The sequence below is a fragment of the Venustampulla echinocandica genome (genome assembly GCF_003357145.1).
Source record: "Venustampulla echinocandica strain BP 5553 chromosome Unknown scaffold_10, whole genome shotgun sequence".
NCBI classification, from domain to species: domain Eukaryota; kingdom Fungi; phylum Ascomycota; class Leotiomycetes; order Helotiales; family Pleuroascaceae; genus Venustampulla; species Venustampulla echinocandica.
Window position 1 is genome coordinate 914,353 of NW_022474215.1, and position 18,808 is coordinate 933,160.

Sequence of the window (18,808 nt, forward strand, 5' to 3'; positions counted from 1 at the left end):
AATGAGAACGGTACTTCAGAGGGTGGCCCGGCTGGTAGTGGACATAAAGGTGGACACAAGGGTGAATCCAACGGTGAATCCAACGGTGACCACAAGGGTGAATCTAACGGTGAATCCAACGGTGACCACAAGGGTGAATCNAACGGTGAATCCAACGGTGACCACAAGGGTGAATCTAACGGTGAATCCAACGGTGACCACAAGGGTGAATCCAACGGTGACCACAAAGGTGAATCTAACGGTGATCACAAAGGTGAATCTGGTACCGCTCCAAGCATCAGCATTGCAAAGCCCGGACCCACAGGTGGTTCAGCAACCAGTGTAGTCGAAGCTTCTGGAGCTTCCGGAATACTCGCGCTTGGGGCTTGGAGCGTGATGTTGGTTCATGGGCTGTTGGCAACTGTTCTTCTACTATAAGGGATAAGCGGGATAATTACTTTAATTCTTTTTTATCGTTTTGATTGTCTATCGATCATTATATTTTATTATTCAGTTTGGGGGGGCCAAGTAACAATAAGGGGAATAGAGTTAGTACGAATGCAACGCGGTTATGATTTTGCAACTGAGTCTTTCTACACCTTTAGTTAATATTGTTAGAGTATGGGTAATGGAGCGGGAGGGAGATGAAATAGAGATAATTAATATGTTGCATCTCCCTCCATACAGCTAGGATGTGCATGGCAAGTGATGTAGCCAGGAGCAATTCTAGCCCCGAGTCCCTATTACCATCGCTTATAATTCCCTTAACCAGCTGTAGAGCCTTATATTATCTCATCCACGTTGAGCGGGTTTTCCAAATTCTAGAAGAGAAACACCGTAGTGTCTAAAATGAGAGCCACAAAAGTAGCTTATCTGTCCCCTTGATAATAGGAGAGAGGAGATATATGTATTGTCTTCGGAGATACTTCGGGACGTCGCGTCGCGGATCGCGAGGACGAATTTAGGTGTCGAGACCTGCGTAATTCCGGAAATTATAGCAATCTAACCTCCACACCACGTCATGCCCATCTCTCTGAATATCTGGACAATTGCGAGCTTACTCGTAGGCGTGGTTGTCCTCTTTCCAGTAATTATGGGGCTTTTTAGGAGGAATAAGTTTGATGTGCAAGGAAAGGTAGGCTCGCAATCCCGAACCGTGCTTCTAGCCTCGCATAGCTGATCATCATAATAAGACCGTCCTGCTCACCGGCGCCTCTGAGGGCATGGGCAAGAGCGTCGCAAAACAATTGGCACAAAAGGGCGCGAATATCATAATAGTAGCACGCAATGTTGGGAAACTCGAAGAGGCATTGGCACAGATCCAGGTAGGTTTGCCTATTCAGTTTGTCAATTGAGCTGGCATTCCAGGCTGACCTTGTTCCTCATCTAGGCCTCAGCAAGAAACCCTTCAACACAGCGATTCCAATATATTAGTGCCGATCTCTCCGAGGAGGATGCCGCCGCGACTGTCCTCGCCGAAGCAATCGCCTGGAATCATGGCAATTCCCCGGATACCTTGTGGTGCATCGCGGGCTCCGCCTATCCCGGCCTCTTTATCGAGACGCCCAGAGCGAAAATGCGGCAGCAGATGGATATCAATTACTGGACATGTGTCGATATGGCACATGCCATCCTAAATGAATGGTTGGCTCCTTCGGTACTTGGAAAAGGGACACAAAAACATCTCATCTTTACAAGTTCGGTGGCGGCATTCTATCCCGTGGCAGGCTATGCGCCATATGCGCCGACCAAAGCTGCGATCAAAAGCTTGAGCGATACGTTGGCTCAGGAAGTCCTGCTCTATGGTGGCGGCGACACGGTAAAAGTGCATACCGTATTTCCTGGGACGATTTCCAGCCCAGGACTCGACCTGGAGAACAAGACGAAACCGAAAATCACACATATACTGGAGGAATCGGATCCCGTGCAGACGCCGGATGTGGTTGCTGCGAAATCCATAAAGGGCTTGGAGAATGGCGAGTATTTGGTGACCGTTAGTTGGCTAGGCCAGGCTATGAGGGGCTGTGCCTGGGGTGGTTCAAGGAGGAATAACTGGGTGTGGGATACTATTTTGACTTGTATTACGAGTCTGGTTTGGTTGTTTGTGGGCCCCGACTTGGATGGCAAGGTCAGATCCTATGCGAAAAAGAATGGCCATCCAAGTACGTATCCCAAGCAGGCGTGATGAGCCGATATTGTCCTACCAGAAAGTCTGAAAATAGCATAGTGGTACACGCACCGCTGAAACATCCTAATTTGTTCTATGTTATTTTCGAACTTTCTAGCAGCACAATTTTTTATTTTTGATTGCTTCCTAGTTACTCTAACAGAGGGATGCTAGATTGTTCAAGGCTCCGTTCAAGGCTGCATGAACGAAGAGTTTCGGTTTTGTCGGGATAACGGCCTGGGTATTCTCCATAATACGTTAATGGGGCGTAATCTGATCTAAAAGATGCTTACTTATATTTTTAATAAAGCGTACTAAAGGCAACTGTTAGGACGACGGCCCAATAGGGCGGGCTTACCGGGAGATGAGGGTTTCCGAGGCAATGCCGCCTCCACTGTGTACCGATTTATAGAGGGACAATATTTATCAAAATACATAATTACAGCATCCCCTGGAATATCGAACTGACAACCGGCTCTTCTACTTCTATTTGCGGCTAATTGCCCTGATCGTCATCTTCATCCCAGGAAACGATGGAATGGTTAAGGAGTCACGTGACAGAAATCCGACAAGTCGGGCCAGCCCAGGAAGCTACCTACCAACCAACTGCTGCCGCAACCTTAAAGTCTAATAAAGCACCAACAAACCTAACCGTTAAGCTGGCTACCTCACCAAAATATTCAAATGCGAGAACAGCGGGTCTGATATTGATATTGATATTGATATTGATATTGATATTGATATTGATATTGATATTGATATTGGCCATGGAAACAAGCGATAGCGAGATTGTGCTCCGTGGGACAGTGCTTCGTGCACGTACGAGCCCCTAGGGACCTGGTCTCGGAACGGGACCTTGCTTGGTATCTTCCACAACTTCCCGCTAGTGCGAGTTTTGGGGTCTTTTTCTCACCCTCTGGACATCTCCCCCTTCGTCCTCATCCTCCGCTTGGTTAATAATCGTTCTGTGCTGCTCGTTACGGTGTTAATAATAACGTTGTTACGCATATTAGGAATAGCGCAATCTCAACAGTCAAGACCCCACGGTCCCCAAGCGGCGGCGCAGCAGCGGCACTTTGACTAAAATTAACCAAAATTGACTCGCTTTACTTCGCACTTCGTACTTGCATTTGATTTGAGCAGCCCTGTTTAAGTTCCAGCCGAAGGAATGGATAGCCGGATAGAGCCAATTGAGGACTTTGTTTGGCGCAGAGAGTGATCGCCAGAGACAGCTGAGCAGCCTGCGAGAAATAAACGGCATGGCACGATGGCGCCCGTTGTTCTCCATTCGCGGGTCGGTCCACGGCGCAGCGCACAGGCGGTTATACAGACCGGAGCACAGTCTCCTCGAGAACATTTCGTGGCTTGCGTCTGATGACTACTCGAGTATGAGGCCTCCGAGGCAGCATCAGGTTGGGATCGACGCCCGCAGACGGGCAGTCCGCATTCTTCGGTGCCTGTAGCAGGCAGTCGGGAGTTGAGGACGAGTCTGATGAGAGAGTGGAGGTTGCACCAGTCGTCCGATACGATTATCTCCAATCCAGCTCAGCCAGCATCAGAAAATGCCAAATGCCAAATGGCCCTCGGCCCCCGTCCGCTCTGCTGATGGGCGCGGCTGAGAGTTTCTGTAGTCTCCAGCGGCGGGGCCATATTCCCACCACCAGCCAAACCCTCTGACTGGGTATTTTTACGCTCCACCTGGTCCATCCTTGCTTCCGGGTTGTCAGCGTGAAGCGGTTCCTCCACTGCATTTCACGCCATATCGCCCTATTATTGGCCAGTTCACGAGCACTCTGCGGTGTATCGCACTCTAGTCAGCCAAGAAGCCGGTTAGGTCATTGCTATCGCTATTTCGAGCCAAAGAGACATGGGATCATTGGGATGGACTCTCGTCGTTCTGGCGTCGTGGCTGGGCGCTCCGATGGTCTACCCGAGTACGGAAGTATCTTCGTACTCTAAGCTAGATCCATAATCGACATCACATCAGCCCTAAATGATCCTTCACCTTCATAACGATGGCCTCAGCCCAATCTTACCGGGCTAACTCCCCTCCACTGGGTTCTTACCTTCGGACGTTCTCTTCGGTCGTGAACGTTACTATTTTAGAATCCTTACCGGCCCCCATTTCGCCCCTCTATAGCGTCAACAGCCCCTCTCACGATTTGGATAAGGCTGCAATTATTCCTCCTTCTAGCCCCGGGCTGGATTTTATTGTCTTGTTCAACTCTATATCTCCATTGGTAGCGCCTAGGCTTTTCTAAAAAATTTGCAAGCTTATTATATATATATCAAACCCAGCACTACCTACAGCAGAAGCGGCGTAGCTACACATCGATCCATTCGAAGCTGTGGGATCACGTTGCAACTGCAATTGTCAGTTTGACAAGAGACTTCTACTCTCTCTCCTCAGCGCATCATGAGACATTGAGCTCTTAAATCCAGGGATAAAAATGAGCAATATGCACGAAACGGTCTCGGTGGGGACTAGCGAGAGGAGTAGCGAAGGCACGAATAGCGACTCGGGGCTCGGCTCCTCGAGTATAAGCAGTATGGCTTCTGGCTTTGACGACTTCGATCGATGGCAGGCGCAAATTGGCTTGAAAACGGTTGGTGAGAGCTTGCAAGCAGCCGCCAAGGCTGTCTTTCCAACCGAGAAACGCGCTTCGTACTCAAAAGTCTATGTCTTGATGATATCCTGGGAGGATGATCGCTCATCAGCTGATGTGTCGAGGTTATTTGGGGTTTTCAGGGACATATACCACTTTGAGACGGAGCTATGGAGGATTCCCGACGAGAATTGTGATATTGAAACCACCCAAAAAATAGCCCAGTTCGTCCAACTGGGCGGTAATAGTGATGAACATTTGAAGATCGTCTATTATGCTGGACATGGCGGACTAAACAAGAATCAAGACTTCGTCTGGACAAGGTATGTTTCTGTTTCACATCCCCCATGCTCCCACTAAATAACCGTCCCCGATGTTCAAGAGAGCTAATTTTTCAGTGGGTATACCGATTCCAAGCACAAGCATCGCACAGCTCAATGGAACATGACCCAGAGTTCCTTGGAGCACGCACTCAGTGATGTGCTTTTTCTCTTGGATTCTTGCCATGCAGGAACGGCCAACAACGAAGGTAGTGGAGTCACTGAACTTATAGCCGCATCTCCCTACAATGCAGTAGCCGATTGTATCAGGCCGTCTGCATTTACAAGAGACCTGGAGATTGAACTTAGGGAGTTGAGCGACCTCCCATCCTTTTCAATCGGTAATTTGTACCATAATTTATTTTGCCGAGTTCAAGCTAGATTGGCAGAGGATGGAGCGGAACGACAAGAACCAATCTACCTTCCCCTAACCCAGGGTGACCCGCAATCCCCACGAAGTATCCGACTATCTATCCACAAAGAGGGCCTGGGGGATTTCCCAAACAGTACACCAGCTCTGGCTGTGGCTCCGTTTCAAACCTCCTCTGCGATATCCCCTACACAACCCCCTCGGTTTGCGTATGCGATACGATTGAAAGAGGCTTTCAACATGGGAGACATTTCCCCGAACCTCTTCATGGACTGGCTGCAAAATATGCCATCCGCCATCGAAGGCGTGAAAGTTGAGGCAGGCTTTCATAGCTCTCCCTCATTACTGATCGCGTCAGTTCCGATTTGCATGTCTATCTACATGCCGAAACACCCTGCTATTGTGAACCTAGGACCTGTAACCTCCTGGAATCAGGTGCTCAATAGATTTCCAATTCCGAAAGACCTTCCGACCCCGACACCTGAAATCTGGACTTGGGATCATTTGGAGAAACGTCCTAGTAGGATACATCTAGATGCGAATTATCATGGCACTCTAAATAGTGTTAATGGGAGCCCGAAAGCCTCAGAGATTCGCTTCCGCAAACAAGGCCGAATGGCGAACGGAAAGGAGGACATACTTCCCTTGGATAGAGCTTATTCGTCACAGTATAGTATTGCAAGCAGTCTCACAGAAGAACCCGCTGATCTCAATGGTCTCAATGGTCTCAACGGAAATTATGAATCTGATGATACCGACGCGCAGCAAGAAAAATCGCACCGTATTGACCCATTCGGCCCTCACGCCTCAGAGTCTTCCGGTCCTCGATCAAAGGCTCATGCTAAAATCAAGTCATATACTGATGATCCAGGCATCGAAAGGTTTCCAAGGATTTCAAAGCCAGTTGAGCTTCTTCGAAATTCATACGATTGCGTTGTCATCGGATCTGGTTATGGCGGAGGTGTAGCCGCGAGCCGGATGGCAAGAGCAGGGGAATCCGTTTGTCTCCTTGAAAGAGGAAAAGAACGATGGCCTGGGGAGTACCCCAGCGGATTTTTGGACGTCGTCAAACAACTCCATGTGTCTGGGAAATTTGCCCCTGGATTCCTTCGCGGCTCAATGGTCGAAGGAGGCGACCCAACAGGTCTTTACCACCTCATCATGGGCAAGGGCCAGAATGCTTTCGTGGGAAATGGTCTCGGTGGGACAAGTCTATTAAACGCAAATGTCTTTCTAGAGGCTGATGACGGAACCATGAAGATGGACTGCTGGCCAAAGGAGCTCCGTGGATATGATAAATTGGACAAGTACTACAAACGCGCGGCAGACGTCCTTCAACCGGAGACATATCCCACTGATTGGCCTGAACTTCCAAAGCTTAAATTGCTAGAGAAGCAAGCAAAGAATCTAGGACTCGAGGAGAAGTTCAGCAGAGTCCCTCAAACCACCCGGTTTCAAGGCGGGCCTAATAGCACTGGTGTGGAAATGTACCCATCAGCCCTGACCGGAATGGATTCTACTGGAGTCAATGACGGAAGCAAGTCTAGCACTCTCGTCAACTACCTTTCCGATGCGTGGAATTGGGGCGCCGAGATGTTTTGTGAATGTGAAGTGAGGTATATCAAGAAACACCCAAACCCTGATGAAGAGGGATATCTTGTGTTCTTCGCCTGGCATGGCAGCAACCGAGGCGCATTTAAAAACAACCTCTACGAAGACCTAATGTGGGTCCATGCGAAGAAATGCGTCTTTCTTGGAGCTGGTAGCATTGGCACCACTGAGATTCTTCTACGAAGCAAAAAGCTCGGCCTTTCCATGAGTGATAAAGTTGGGACCGGGATGAGTGGGAATGGCGATATTCTTGCTTTTGGTTATAACACTGACGAGGAGGTCAACGCCATCGGCCGAGAATACCCTTCACCATACAGGCCCATCGGACCCACTATCACTGGAATTATTGATTGCCGTCATGGTCTGGAGAATCCATTGGATGGGTTTGTGATCGAAGAAGGCGCGGTTCCCAAAGCGCTTGCTCCATTGTTCCAGACGATGCTAGAAATGATGCCCGGGAACCAAATGCCAAAAGGCGAGGGACTTGTATCAAAGGTGAAGCATGCGCTGGCACAGCAAGGCAGTCGCTTCCTGGGACCCTACTTCTCCAAGGGGAGCATCGAGAAAACGCAGGTCTATTTGATCATGAGCCATGACGCCAATCAAGCAATCCTTACTTTGAAAGACGACAAGCCTATCCTTGAGTTCCTCGGTGTTGGCAGGAGCACTTATGTCAATAAGCTTAATGATATCCTCAAAAAAGCTACTACTGCTGTGGGTGGGACTTTTGTTCAAAGCCCGTTCTATGCATGTCTTGGCCAGCAGGAGATTACTGTGCACCCCATTGGCGGTGCGTGCATGAGCAAAGATGGAACAGCTGATACTGGCGTGACCAACCACTATGGAGAGGTCCTGACTGGTCGCGGCAGTGAGACACATCCCGGTCTCGTTGTTACCGATGGAGCTGTGATTCCCACGGCTCTTGGTGTCAATCCATTTGCGACTATTACAGCTCTTGCTGAGCGCTCAGTAGAACATGCTGCCCGTGATATTGGCAAGAAGATTGATTTGAAGACCAAGAATCACCATTTGGATCTGTTTGCCGAGCCGCATCAATATACGCTAGACAAGCGTCATGTTACTCGTGAAGATACTATCCGTATAGCTAAGGCCAAAGACTTGGTGGCAGAAACTCGAGCTACAAAAGCTAGTGGGTTTGGTTTCTCCGAGGTGATGTCTGGGTATATTCACATCGGTGATGGGATACAGGGTGATAAAATAGCGGATTATGAGACAGCCGCCAAAACAGCTCGAGGCCTTTGCGAGGAGGCGAGGTTCTTTTTGAGCGTTCAAACCTTTGATACAGCGAGAAGTAAGTTGGAATTTATCCTGACCCCATCGCTCACGGCACAAAAGTACATAATATCTGACGTATTGCTACAGCTGTAAACCGAGCCGATCATAAGGCTATGCTTACGGGAACCTTCACCTGTGCTGGTCTTCCAGGCAGTCCATTTTTAGTCCAACGAGGCGATTTCCAACTCTTTAGCATCGATCAATCTGCACCTGGTACCAGAAATCTGACCTACGATTTTGACATGACTTCCGTGGACGGTGAACAATTCCATTTCCATGGATACAAAGTTGTCGATTCGTCTGTTGCATTAGGACCTTGGCGGTTCTGGGCTGCAGCTTCAACTTTGTATGTGACAATATCGAAAGCACGCGGGGATAAGACTGTACTTGGACGCGGCATGTTGCACATCAAGCCTTCCGACTTTTTGTCCGAGTTATTTACGCTGAACCCCTCCGGCCGTAACTTCTGGGCAAAACTGCATTCTACCGTTAGCTTCATGGGATACTTTGCTAGACAGTCCGCCAACTTATTCCTAGCTCCCCTGGTATATCAACAGTATCCTGCTGTAACCTACCATGGTTACATTAATAACACATCACCGGATGACACAATCCAAATTGTTGCCTCAGATGGGGTAAAGACACTGCTTCATGTCTGGGAACCGCGGAACCCGAATATCAAGACCAAGAACCTATTTATGGTGCCTGGTGCTTCCGTCGACCAGCAAATATTTGCTCTTCCGACAATCGAAGTCAATGCGGTCAACTATTTTACCCGGGCAGGATACCGAGTCTTCGTGACCGTGCATCGGATCTGCCAGCTCATGGTGGCAGAGAACAACTGGACAACTTTTGATTCCCGTCTTGACATCAAGGCAAGCCTGGAATGGATAAGAAAAGAACACGGAAACGACAAGATTTACACCATTGCTCACTGCATGGGTGCTGTTGCGTACTCTTGCGGTCTACTGGATGGCACGATTCCTGCTGATTGGATCCTTGGGATCTCATGCTCACAAGTTTTCTGCAATCCCATCTGGTCGGCCCTAAACATGGCTAAGGTCCTAGCCGGCCCAATCCCCTTTGATAAGCTGTACTCTTTGTTTGGAGGATCTTGGTTTTCTTGTCATTCAACTAAGGATGACTCGTATTTCCAACAGTTTCTTAACCAGATTCTTCGGTTCTACCCTGATTCTCGGTCTGAAATCTGCAACAATGTATCTTGTCACCGCTGTTCTTTGGTTTTTGGAAGGTAATTCATGCATTCCCCCGAATCAATGTTTAAATTTGGTTCTAACAATGGTATAAATAGACTTTGGAACCACCGCAACCTCAATGAAGCCACCCACCGACAAATCAACCGCTTCTTTGGCGGGGTTAACATGACCCTCCTGCATACGCTCATGCAAATGGGATACCGCGGCTGCGTCACCACAAACGGCCCCCTGTTTGAAGAGCTCGACACCCCAGACAACCTTGCTCGTCTTAAAGGCATCCCTATCATGCTCTTCTCCGGCTCCGACAACAAAGTCCTCACACCCGAATCAACCGAGAAAACATATGGTATCCTGAGAGATACGTTTGGCTCGGTGGGGTATGAGAGACATGTCGTTCAGGGATATGGGCATCTGGATTGTTGGATGGGTAGGGAGGCGTATAAGGATGTTTACCCTATAGTTAGGGAGCAAGTTGATAAGGTTTGTAGGGGTGAGGAGTATAGATATCATGAACCGGACTGGAAGAATGAGTGGCAAGACTGGAAGGATTTGCCGAAGAGTTCGTAATCTGTTATTACCGTGGATTTTTAGGACGGATTGGGAGCATATATGTATGACTGTGATGCGATGGGTTGTGATGGGTTGCCATGTCTTACTTTGGGGTTTTATTTAGTACCCTGTACACGTATTGGGGATTGGCGTCATGAGGCTGGGCGGACTTTTTAATATCTGCTACGTATCGGGAAGTGTTGGGTATATTAGGAACTCAGTCCGCTAATTGTATTTTAGAGGCGCTCTATCTTTGGGTAGCATTTATATGGTCATATAGAAGAAGCTGGTCTTAAATGGCTTTTCTCTCTAGTAATTATAAAAATAATTAGGTCGAAGAATCTTCTAATGTAATCGAATAGTTGTTTAGCACTCCTAGCCCTAGGGAAGGGGGAGGGCAATAAAAAGGGGGGCATAGCGGCATATCGCTTAACGCAGGGCAGCAGTCACGAGAGTCTCTTATCGGCGGTACGCTAAGATAGCGATATGAAAAATTTCGGTAGCTAGAAGTACAACTTCTTGACGGCAATACCACCTTTGCAACGCGCATATCACACGTTCATAACCAATACAACAATGGCGAAGAAAAGAAAAGCATCAGGCCGAACCGGTGGTGGGGATGGTGCCCAAGAATTGGATCCCAAAGGTGGTAGGATGGGACCAATTACCACGTACGAAGATATTGCGGATTCGGAGGATGAGTTCCACATCAATCGCGACAAGGTTATGCTGGATGATGGTCCCGATGCTAAGAGACGACGTAAATTAGAGGAGGAAGGTTAGTTGTGTCCTGATATGGGTCTCGTTGCTCGAGCATGGCTAACGCGATTTCATTTCAGATGCACTACTCCAACCATCAGATGAGGAGGTCTTAGGATATTCTTCTGAGAGCTCCGATGAGGACGAAGAAGGTGCGGACGATATCCGTCGCAACCCGTCGAAAGCCCAGGACTCCGATGAGGAAGCAGGAGAAGGCGAGGAGGAAGATGAAGAAGGCTGGGGCACATCCAGGAAAGATTACTACAACGCAGACGAAATTCAAACCGAAGCAGATGCCCTGGAGGAAGAAGCTGAAGCAAAGCGTCTGCAGACGAAGAAGCTACAAAAGATGACAGAAGCTGATTTCGGGTTTGATGAGAGCGAATGGCTTGATGGGGGCGCCCAGGAGGATGAGGACAAAGATGTCGTAACGGAAGTATTGAAGGATATTGAGATTACCGCCGAGATGGGGCCCGACGAGCGATTCCGGATATTGAAGAGTCGATACCCGGAGTTCGAATTCTTAGCGGATGAGTTTGTTGCACTCCAGCCCACGTTTGTCGAGTTACAGCAACAGATGGAGCTGGAGAATGCAGCGAGGAAATCATCACTAGGAGATATTTCGACTATAGTGGTTAAATGCAGAGCATTGGCTGCATACATGGCATCGTTGACGATGTATTTCGCTATATTGACCTCGCCATCAAAGGACGATGCAACTCCAATTGGCCATGCTCTGGACCCCGCGGAACTGCGCGACCACCCCGTCATGGAGAGCTTATTGCAATGCCGAACTTTATGGTCAAAAGTCAAGGCTTTGAAGACTCCCGCTCCGGTGTCGACCGGATCTGAGCCCGAGTCTGATTCCGAGCCCGAAGAGCTTTCCACTACAAAGTCAACTGGCCTGGCTAAGCCCACTACAAGCTCTACTTCAAAGAATACCCAACCAACGGAAAACTTACATAAGAAGGCATTTCCCGTGGATCCCTCCCTAGCTGACCTCGACCTTCTCCTTCCATCTCGGAAATCACAATCCCTTAAGCCCCCAAAACCCTCCGCCATTTCCTCGAAGGTTGACCACGACTCAGACACGGACAACTCCGACTTTGGAGAAGAAACCCATCTGTCCACAAAAGAAGCCGCTCAAAAAGCCATCCGCAAGAAGACACTCAAATTTTATACCTCCCAAATCGCTCAAAAATCAAATAAGCGTATAGGCGCTGGGCGTGACGCAGGAGGTGACGATGATTTACCGTACCGAGAGCGACTGCGGGATAGGCAGGCGCGTTTGAATGCCGAGGCTGAGAAGAGAGGGAAGAAGTTGGATGACTATGGAAGAGGAAATACCAATACGAAAGGAACGGACCTTGGTGCTGAGAGCGATGGCAATGATGAAGGGGAGAAGGCAAGAAGTGAAGGCGAGGATGATGAGTACTACAACATGATAACGTCAACGTCCAAACGCAAAAAGGCCGCAAAGCAGGAAAATGTGGATAATATGAAGAGTCTCGAGGCAGCTAATGCACTGGATCGCGTTGAGGATGTAGGCGAGTTGGATGAGGATGGTAAGAGAGCCATTTCGAGGCAGATCTCCAAAAATAAGGGCTTGACGCCAAATCGGAAAAAAGACGTGCGCAACCCGAGAGTCAAGAAGAGGAAGAAGTACGAGGAGAAGAAGAAGAAGCTGGGAAGCATGAAGCCGGTTTGGAAGGGTGGTGAAGAGAAGGGTGGATATGGTGGTGAGAAGACGGGTATCAAGGCCGGATTGGTTAAGAGTAGAAAGCTTTGAGTATTGGAGTAGGTATATCCTCTGCAACTTATCCAATTCAGCCCTATTTGCACCTCATTCAGACCTACCTTGTTTTAATTGCGACCTAGGAAGATTGAAATATTACTGTAAGCCGTTCGAATAAGTTCTCTGCTCTATCATACATGAATTTGGTGGCTGCAATAGGAATTCATATGGGATAATGCTCATCTTGCAGAAGAAAATGTTTATTCGTATATAGTGGGCTATAATTGCTTGAAGGTTGGTCTCGCTGGGAACCTTTAGAGGAAGGAAATCTGTCTTGTAAAAGGACAAGAAGTCTAAGGAAAAAGGACTCGTTATTTTTAGGGCGGAACAATGAGAGAATGCACACTTTATTTTGCCCTATGTTTTCTCATCCCTCCGATCTGGTTGACGCCTGAATCTATAGTCTAGATGATCAAGGACAATGCAGCCACGCCTATATCTAGACTTCGCCGGCCTCGATCTTCTCCATGCAGCCCTCAAACTCCTTCCAGTCGTCCATGACGACGCAGCAGCCGGCATCCTTAAGCACCTGTCTCATTTCAGCCTGCTTCTCGGGCTCGTAGCTGCCCACGTAGCCGATGGTCTTGATGTGCGCACGGAACGCAGCAGTGGCGCCGGACTTGCTATCCTCAACGGCAACACACTCCTCAGCCTTCTTGCCAAGGACCTCCATTGCGTGGATGTAGACGGCGGGATCTGGCTTCGAGGTGGGCTTTGGCAGAGAGGTCGCGGCAGAGAAGACATGAGTGTCCTGGAAATACTTGGCGTGGCCAACCTTCTCCACCGACGCTTGCACACGTCTCAGGGCGCTGGAGCTCACCACTGCGAGATGATACTTCCTGTGAGCCTCGAGCTTTTCCAACTCGGCGTCGACACCCACACAGGGTCGGAGCTCAGCCTTCAGTTTGGCGATGACCTTGTCCTCCTCCTTCAAGACGTAGCGGTTCAGCTCGTCGTCGTCCATCTCATACTTGTATTTCGCCTTTAGGGAGACCATCATCCCCCGGAAGTTCTGGCCAACGAACTCATTGAGGAGCTGGGGGCCGGTGTAACGATCGGGGATGTTTTTGGCCTCGAGGATCTCGTTGGCGAGTTCGGCACATGCTTCGAAGGCGAGCTCTTCAGAGAGAACGAGCGTGTTATCGCAGTCAAAGAGCAGGGTGGTGATCTGGAAGTAACTGTAAGTCGCTGCTTGAGAGGAATACGGGTTGGGGTAATGGTATAAGAGTTCACTTGACGGGGAAGGGTATTGCCCTAACGCAGAAAGAAGTGGTACCAACCTTGGTGGGAGCCATTTTGAAGTATAGATCGACGGATTGATGGTTAATTGAGTGGGGTTTTCTGTGGATATGGTCCTTTTCTTAAGATCTATCCCAAGTTCAGAAGAAAGTAGGCCTTTATGACTGCCTGCTTAGATCGACGACTAACGGGGACTAAGAGTGTAACGTGGCGGGTAGCGGGGAGAGTGGAGCGATGACCTCAACGGCGAAGACTATCGTGGGCTTTAGTGCTCTAGGGGTCTTGGAAGTGGCAATGAAATGCAGAGAAGACAATAATTGATATGTATACGATGAAAGCTTGCAGAGGGATTTATATATCAAAGGAATTGTGGGAACGAAAAGAAGCTTGTGCTGCGTTATGCTGCCCTGCCTTGCCTTGCCTTGCGTTATGTTGTGTTGAGGCAACAGATACTGTAACAGACCACACCGCCCCTCGTCCCTCATCCCACATCCCTCAATGGGGTGCGCGGGGTTGATAAATGGTATTGATTAACTGATTGGCCTCGCGTGGAAGGATGCCGGATGCTGGGACTGGGCTGTCTGGGCGTGCTGGGCGCCGGGCGTTTGGCAGTCAAATCATGCTCTGCCAGCGTTGCAGCGGACAAGACTACCGAAAAGCACAAGAAGCAAAACACGTAGGATGGCCCCTCGTGCCTGGAAATAAAAGCAGGAAAGGGACAAACGAGGCAAGGGAGGAATTCGAGCACAGTCGGTCTTGTGGAGGCATGTGCAAAGAAGCAAGTTCGTGATTCGTGCATTGGACATTGATTGTGCTTTGAGCTTTGTGCAACAGGGATAACGGAAGGCAATGCTGATGATTTGGGTGTTGCGAGTTGCGGAAGTGTACAGTAGCAGATGCATGAGAATAGAGAGTCCAACTTGTCCAAGACAGGGTCGGCCCGACAGTAGAGAGGAGACTTAGATTGATATCGAGAGAGATCAGATGAAAAGCGGGCACTTAATAAGTGTAATGGAGAGATCAAGACAAGTTCACTATGTAACTGTATGGATTCGGCCTTGCGGGAGATTTCGGGTGCAGACAGGGAGCCCAACGTCGAAATGGCGATCTACCTGCCGGGCAGAACTTCCGATATGGTCTAGGTCCATTAATATAATAAGAGATATATATTATAGTGCTGTAGCTCGCTATAAGTGGGTCGAGGGCCAACTTGGTAGATATGTAAGGTAGATATAGATAGATATATGTGCAAATATAGGCACAGCTGTTTAAACTGTTTTCAAAGATATATGAATATCATTGCCCTTCCCGACACCTATAAAATGTACCCGGTATCCTATCGCCCGTCGGTACTTATATTCTCATCCGGTGCTTTATATGTCTATGGTATCAATATTCAAACACCAACAAACACCGTAGCAAAAACGCCCCCCAAGCGCCCGTCCTCTCACTTCTATGTATCAAAAATTACAGTCCCGCCTTCGGGATTGCTCATCTACTCTACACGTTATCATATCTCGCCTGCGGAAACTGCGTTCGTCCGCCAGGAGTCCCCGCCGAGGTGCTTGACCCAGCATATCCCGTATAACTCGTAGGCTCATCATGGACCGTCGGTGGCACATATCCTCCACTGTACCCGCCATCATATCTGCTGCTCTGGCTGCCCCCACCCAAGTGCGTGGTCGACGGGCCTCCGCCATAATTTGAAGGATGAGAACCGGAAATGCTATCATGATCATCGGTATCGTGTACTGGGGCATATTCGTCCTCGTGTGGCGCAGTGGAGAAAGCCTCTTTGTCGGGATCAATCATCTGGGCGTTCTGGGGTGCCCTAGAAGCCCCTGGGAGATATCCTTCCCGCTTGTAGTAGACAACACCGTAGAGAGACATGAGGGAGGTCAGTACCCATGATAACCTGCCAATAACACCGAAAGTCAGCCTTGTTTACCCTTCGATTTGCATCGCAACTGGCGTAGAAGAGAAAGGAGGAAAGACAGACCAGACAAACACTCCCATCGCGACAATTGCCTTGCTCCTCCCACATCCACTCCCGCATTTCCCACTGGAGTTAAAACTGGCTTGCGAAGCAAAGGCAGACAACCACAATATGCAGAAGAAACAATCAACTGCTGCAAGCGCGTAAGGATTGGCGAATTTTCGTGTTCGTGGGAAACGAGGGGTCATCGTAAGGAAGATCAAGGCAGGAATCGTGAGGAAGCACTGTGACAGTCAGTACAAGCAACATCAGCGCCCTGGCGTATCAACAACAACACGGGGTAACATTAAAGTGAGGTTATCCATACCAGACCAAAGAACCAGCCAGGTCTGCCATCAATGGTGGCCGATGAGGTAAAGACGGTGATCTCGAGAATCCAAGCGATGAAAATTAAGGCTGCTTGTGCGATGTGTACTCCCAACTTCCCCTTCTGGAGATGATGGACTGAGAACTCCATGATGGCTGATGCCGCGTTTGTATCGCACTTTTTCGAGACCGCTGGAATAAACCCGCCGATACAGGCCGGAAGTCGGGCTCGAGATAGCAATGAGGGATTGTTTGTTTACTTTCTATGCGTAGCGGGAATAAGGAGAGAAGTCGACGATGGGTTTGCGGCGAAGACCAAGAGCAGGAGGATAAATAGAACAGAGATGCGGATCTGGGCTGGTTTGAAGGGCCAAGGCTTCGCTGATGGTTGGCTGGCCAAGTTTCGTCATGAGAGGAGGCTCATCTCTCAGCTTTTTGTGAGACATGGTTCAGGTTCGGGTTCAGGGTCGGGCTGGGCAGGCTGTCAGCAGATAAAAATAGAATCAACAAACAGGCGGCCCGGCAACGAGAGCGACGGCTGGTGTATTCTCCATTAACAAGGACTCCAGTGTGTTCACACCTTATCCATGACTATCGCTGGGGAGTTATATTGCTCAATTGCTTCCCACAATGGCCTTGCATAACCTGAGCACCTCACCAGTATCAGCTCCGGCCCATTGCGTTTCTGTTGATGCTTCAACCTTGCGGAGAACCCCCTTGGCCGTGATAGGCTCAACATTAAAGATTCCCCACCAAGTTACCTACCTACGTAAGTAAGACGGCCAAAGCACGCAACCACAGGATGCTGAGTATGCACTTTTCTCCTTTGTCTTCTGGTGCCTTGTGTTGTTAATCTGTCTCTGTTCGAGGCATAAGAGGAGAAGAGTGACCATGGCTACAATTACCAGGTCTCCCTCTCGTGGGTCGGCCGATGGCGGCCTCGCAGATGAGCAAACGCCCCTCCTCCGCGATATTGACAACCCGACCACGTCTGCCCATAACCCCTCTAGAGAAGAGGAGGACGAGGAGCGATCTGGGGAACAAACCATCATTCCCGACCAACCTTCCAAGAAGCTGCTCATTATCACGCTCGGCGCCATCTACGTTGGTGTATTCCTAGGGGCGCTTGATAGCACTGTCATCGCTACGCTCTCTGCACCTATATCAACTTCCTTCAACAGCCTCTCTCTCCTCTCATGGCTTGCCTCGGCATATTTAATCGCAAACGCGGCTTGCCAACCCCTCGCCGGACGGCTTACCGATATTTTCAGTCGGCGGACAGGACTTCTTGTCAGCAATGTGCTATTCGCGGTGGGGAATTTGATATGCGGATTAGCAGGCGATGAATGGGTCATGATTGCGGGAAGAGTAGTCGCTGGCATGGGAGGAGGCGGCTTAATGGCTATTAGCACATTTGTTGGCAGCGATCTGGTGCCGCTGCGAAGGAGAGGTTTCATCCAAGGCATAGGAAATATTTGCTATGGAACCGGAGCAGGATTGGGAGGCATTTTTGGAGGATGGGTCAATGACGTTTGGGGGTGGAGGGTTGCATTTCTTGCACAAGTTCCGCTGGTGGTCATATCGGGGATATTGGTGTTCATGACAGTTAATATCCCCCCCAAGAAGTCGGAGAAGTCAAAGCTCTCTAGAGTTGACTTCTTGGGCGCCTTCACCCTTGTCGTTACGCTGGTGCTCTTTTTACTTGGCCTCAACTCAGGTGGGAACATAGTGCCGTGGTCACACCCACTGGTCACTTCTTCCCTGGTGCTCTCCGCTGTCTTCTTGGTGGCATTCATCTACATTGAAGCGCGGATTGCTTCTGAGCCTGTCATCCCAGTCAAGCTTCTACTGAACCGCACGGTGGCGGCTGCTTGCCTCACCAACTGGTTCATCGCAATGGTGGTATTTGCTATCCTCTTCTATGTTCCAATCTTCTTCCAGGTCAAGGGGCTCAGCACAACTGCAGCAGGGATGCAACTAATCCCTCAGTCCATCGGCGCCTCTGTCGGTTCTCTCTTGTGCGGCTTCGTTATGAACCACACAGGAAAATACAGACTCCTATCCTTCGCTATCCTCGGCTCCTTTGTCCTTGGCACAGGCCTCATCTGTACCTTGACATTTGATACCCCCAACTGGCCAGCCTTCATATACCTTTTTCTCATTGGCACTGGGTATGGTGGAACTCTCACTGTCACCCTCCTAGCCCTCATCTCCGCAGTTTCCCACGATCATCAAGCCGTCATTACATCTGCGTCGTACGCCTTCCGTTCTACAGGCTCTACTATAGGTGTTACAATTGCCAGTGCCGTCTATCAAAATATTCTAGTCAGCAGTCTCCACCAGCGCTTCGATGGGCGTGAAGGCGCCGCAGAGGAAATTCGGCGGATAAGAGATAGCTTTGACGAGCTGAAACACCTCCCTCCTGGTTGGAGACAAGGCGTTCTTGAAAGTTATGAGCTGAGCTTTAGGGGCGTTTTTCTGACGGCTTTCGGCCTTGCAGTTACGGCGTTTGTATGCGGGGCTTTTATGAGGCAGCATACGCTTCATACCAGTTTGTCGAGGAACGCGAACTAACCCATTAGATCTTGCGAAAAGAAG

At 49.3% G+C, this 18,808-nt stretch overlaps 7 protein-coding genes across 7 annotated transcripts in view; 5 read left to right on the top strand and 2 right to left on the bottom strand.

The window, feature by feature from the left end:
* BP5553_09456 (uncharacterized protein) overlaps positions 1-417 on the top strand; it is a gene marked incomplete at both ends in the record, with an annotated part of 1,768 nt that extends 1,351 nt beyond the window's left edge. The window contains one exon of the mRNA XM_032018079.1: positions 20-417. Coding sequence (XP_031865986.1) covers positions 20-417 — 398 coding nt within the window. The remainder of the gene's footprint in view (positions 1-19) is intronic.
* A 583-nt stretch (positions 418-1,000) lies between these two features.
* On the top strand, positions 1,001-2,164 carry BP5553_09457 (Uncharacterized protein; the record flags this gene model as incomplete). The annotated part of the gene is made up of 3 exons (XM_032018080.1): positions 1,001-1,114; positions 1,173-1,304; positions 1,370-2,164. 3 exons carry the CDS (start codon positions 1,001-1,003, stop codon positions 2,162-2,164), a joined length of 1,041 nt encoding a protein of 346 aa, XP_031865987.1.
* Positions 2,165-4,596: 2,432 nt separating this feature from the next.
* On the top strand, positions 4,597-10,133 carry BP5553_09458 (uncharacterized protein; the record flags this gene model as incomplete). Its single annotated transcript, XM_032018081.1, has 4 exons — positions 4,597-5,075; positions 5,151-8,365; positions 8,437-9,601; positions 9,662-10,133. The coding sequence occupies 4 exons, from the start codon at positions 4,597-4,599 to the stop codon at positions 10,131-10,133; spliced, it is 5,331 nt and encodes a 1,776-aa protein (XP_031865988.1).
* Positions 10,134-10,691: 558 nt separating this feature from the next.
* On the top strand, positions 10,692-12,663 carry BP5553_09459 (uncharacterized protein; the record flags this gene model as incomplete). Its single annotated transcript, XM_032018082.1, has 2 exons — positions 10,692-10,893; positions 10,955-12,663. 2 exons carry the CDS (start codon positions 10,692-10,694, stop codon positions 12,661-12,663), a joined length of 1,911 nt encoding a protein of 636 aa, XP_031865989.1.
* Positions 12,664-13,108: 445 nt separating this feature from the next.
* Positions 13,109-13,964, bottom strand: BP5553_09460 (Uncharacterized protein; the record flags this gene model as incomplete). The annotated part of the gene is made up of 2 exons (XM_032018083.1): positions 13,109-13,837; positions 13,950-13,964. The coding sequence occupies 2 exons, from the start codon at positions 13,962-13,964 to the stop codon at positions 13,109-13,111; spliced, it is 744 nt and encodes a 247-aa protein (XP_031865990.1).
* Positions 13,965-15,408: 1,444 nt separating this feature from the next.
* BP5553_09461 (Uncharacterized protein) lies at positions 15,409-16,361 on the bottom strand (the record flags this gene model as incomplete). Its single annotated transcript, XM_032018084.1, has 3 exons — positions 15,409-15,823; positions 15,857-16,128; positions 16,212-16,361. 3 exons carry the CDS (start codon positions 16,359-16,361, stop codon positions 15,409-15,411), a joined length of 837 nt encoding a protein of 278 aa, XP_031865991.1.
* Positions 16,362-17,101: 740 nt separating this feature from the next.
* BP5553_09462 (MFS multidrug transporter-like protein) lies at positions 17,102-18,784 on the top strand (the record flags this gene model as incomplete). The annotated part of the gene is made up of 1 exon (XM_032018085.1): positions 17,102-18,784. The coding sequence occupies one exon, from the start codon at positions 17,102-17,104 to the stop codon at positions 18,782-18,784; it is 1,683 nt and encodes a 560-aa protein (XP_031865992.1).
* Positions 18,785-18,808: the final 24 nt, after the last annotated feature.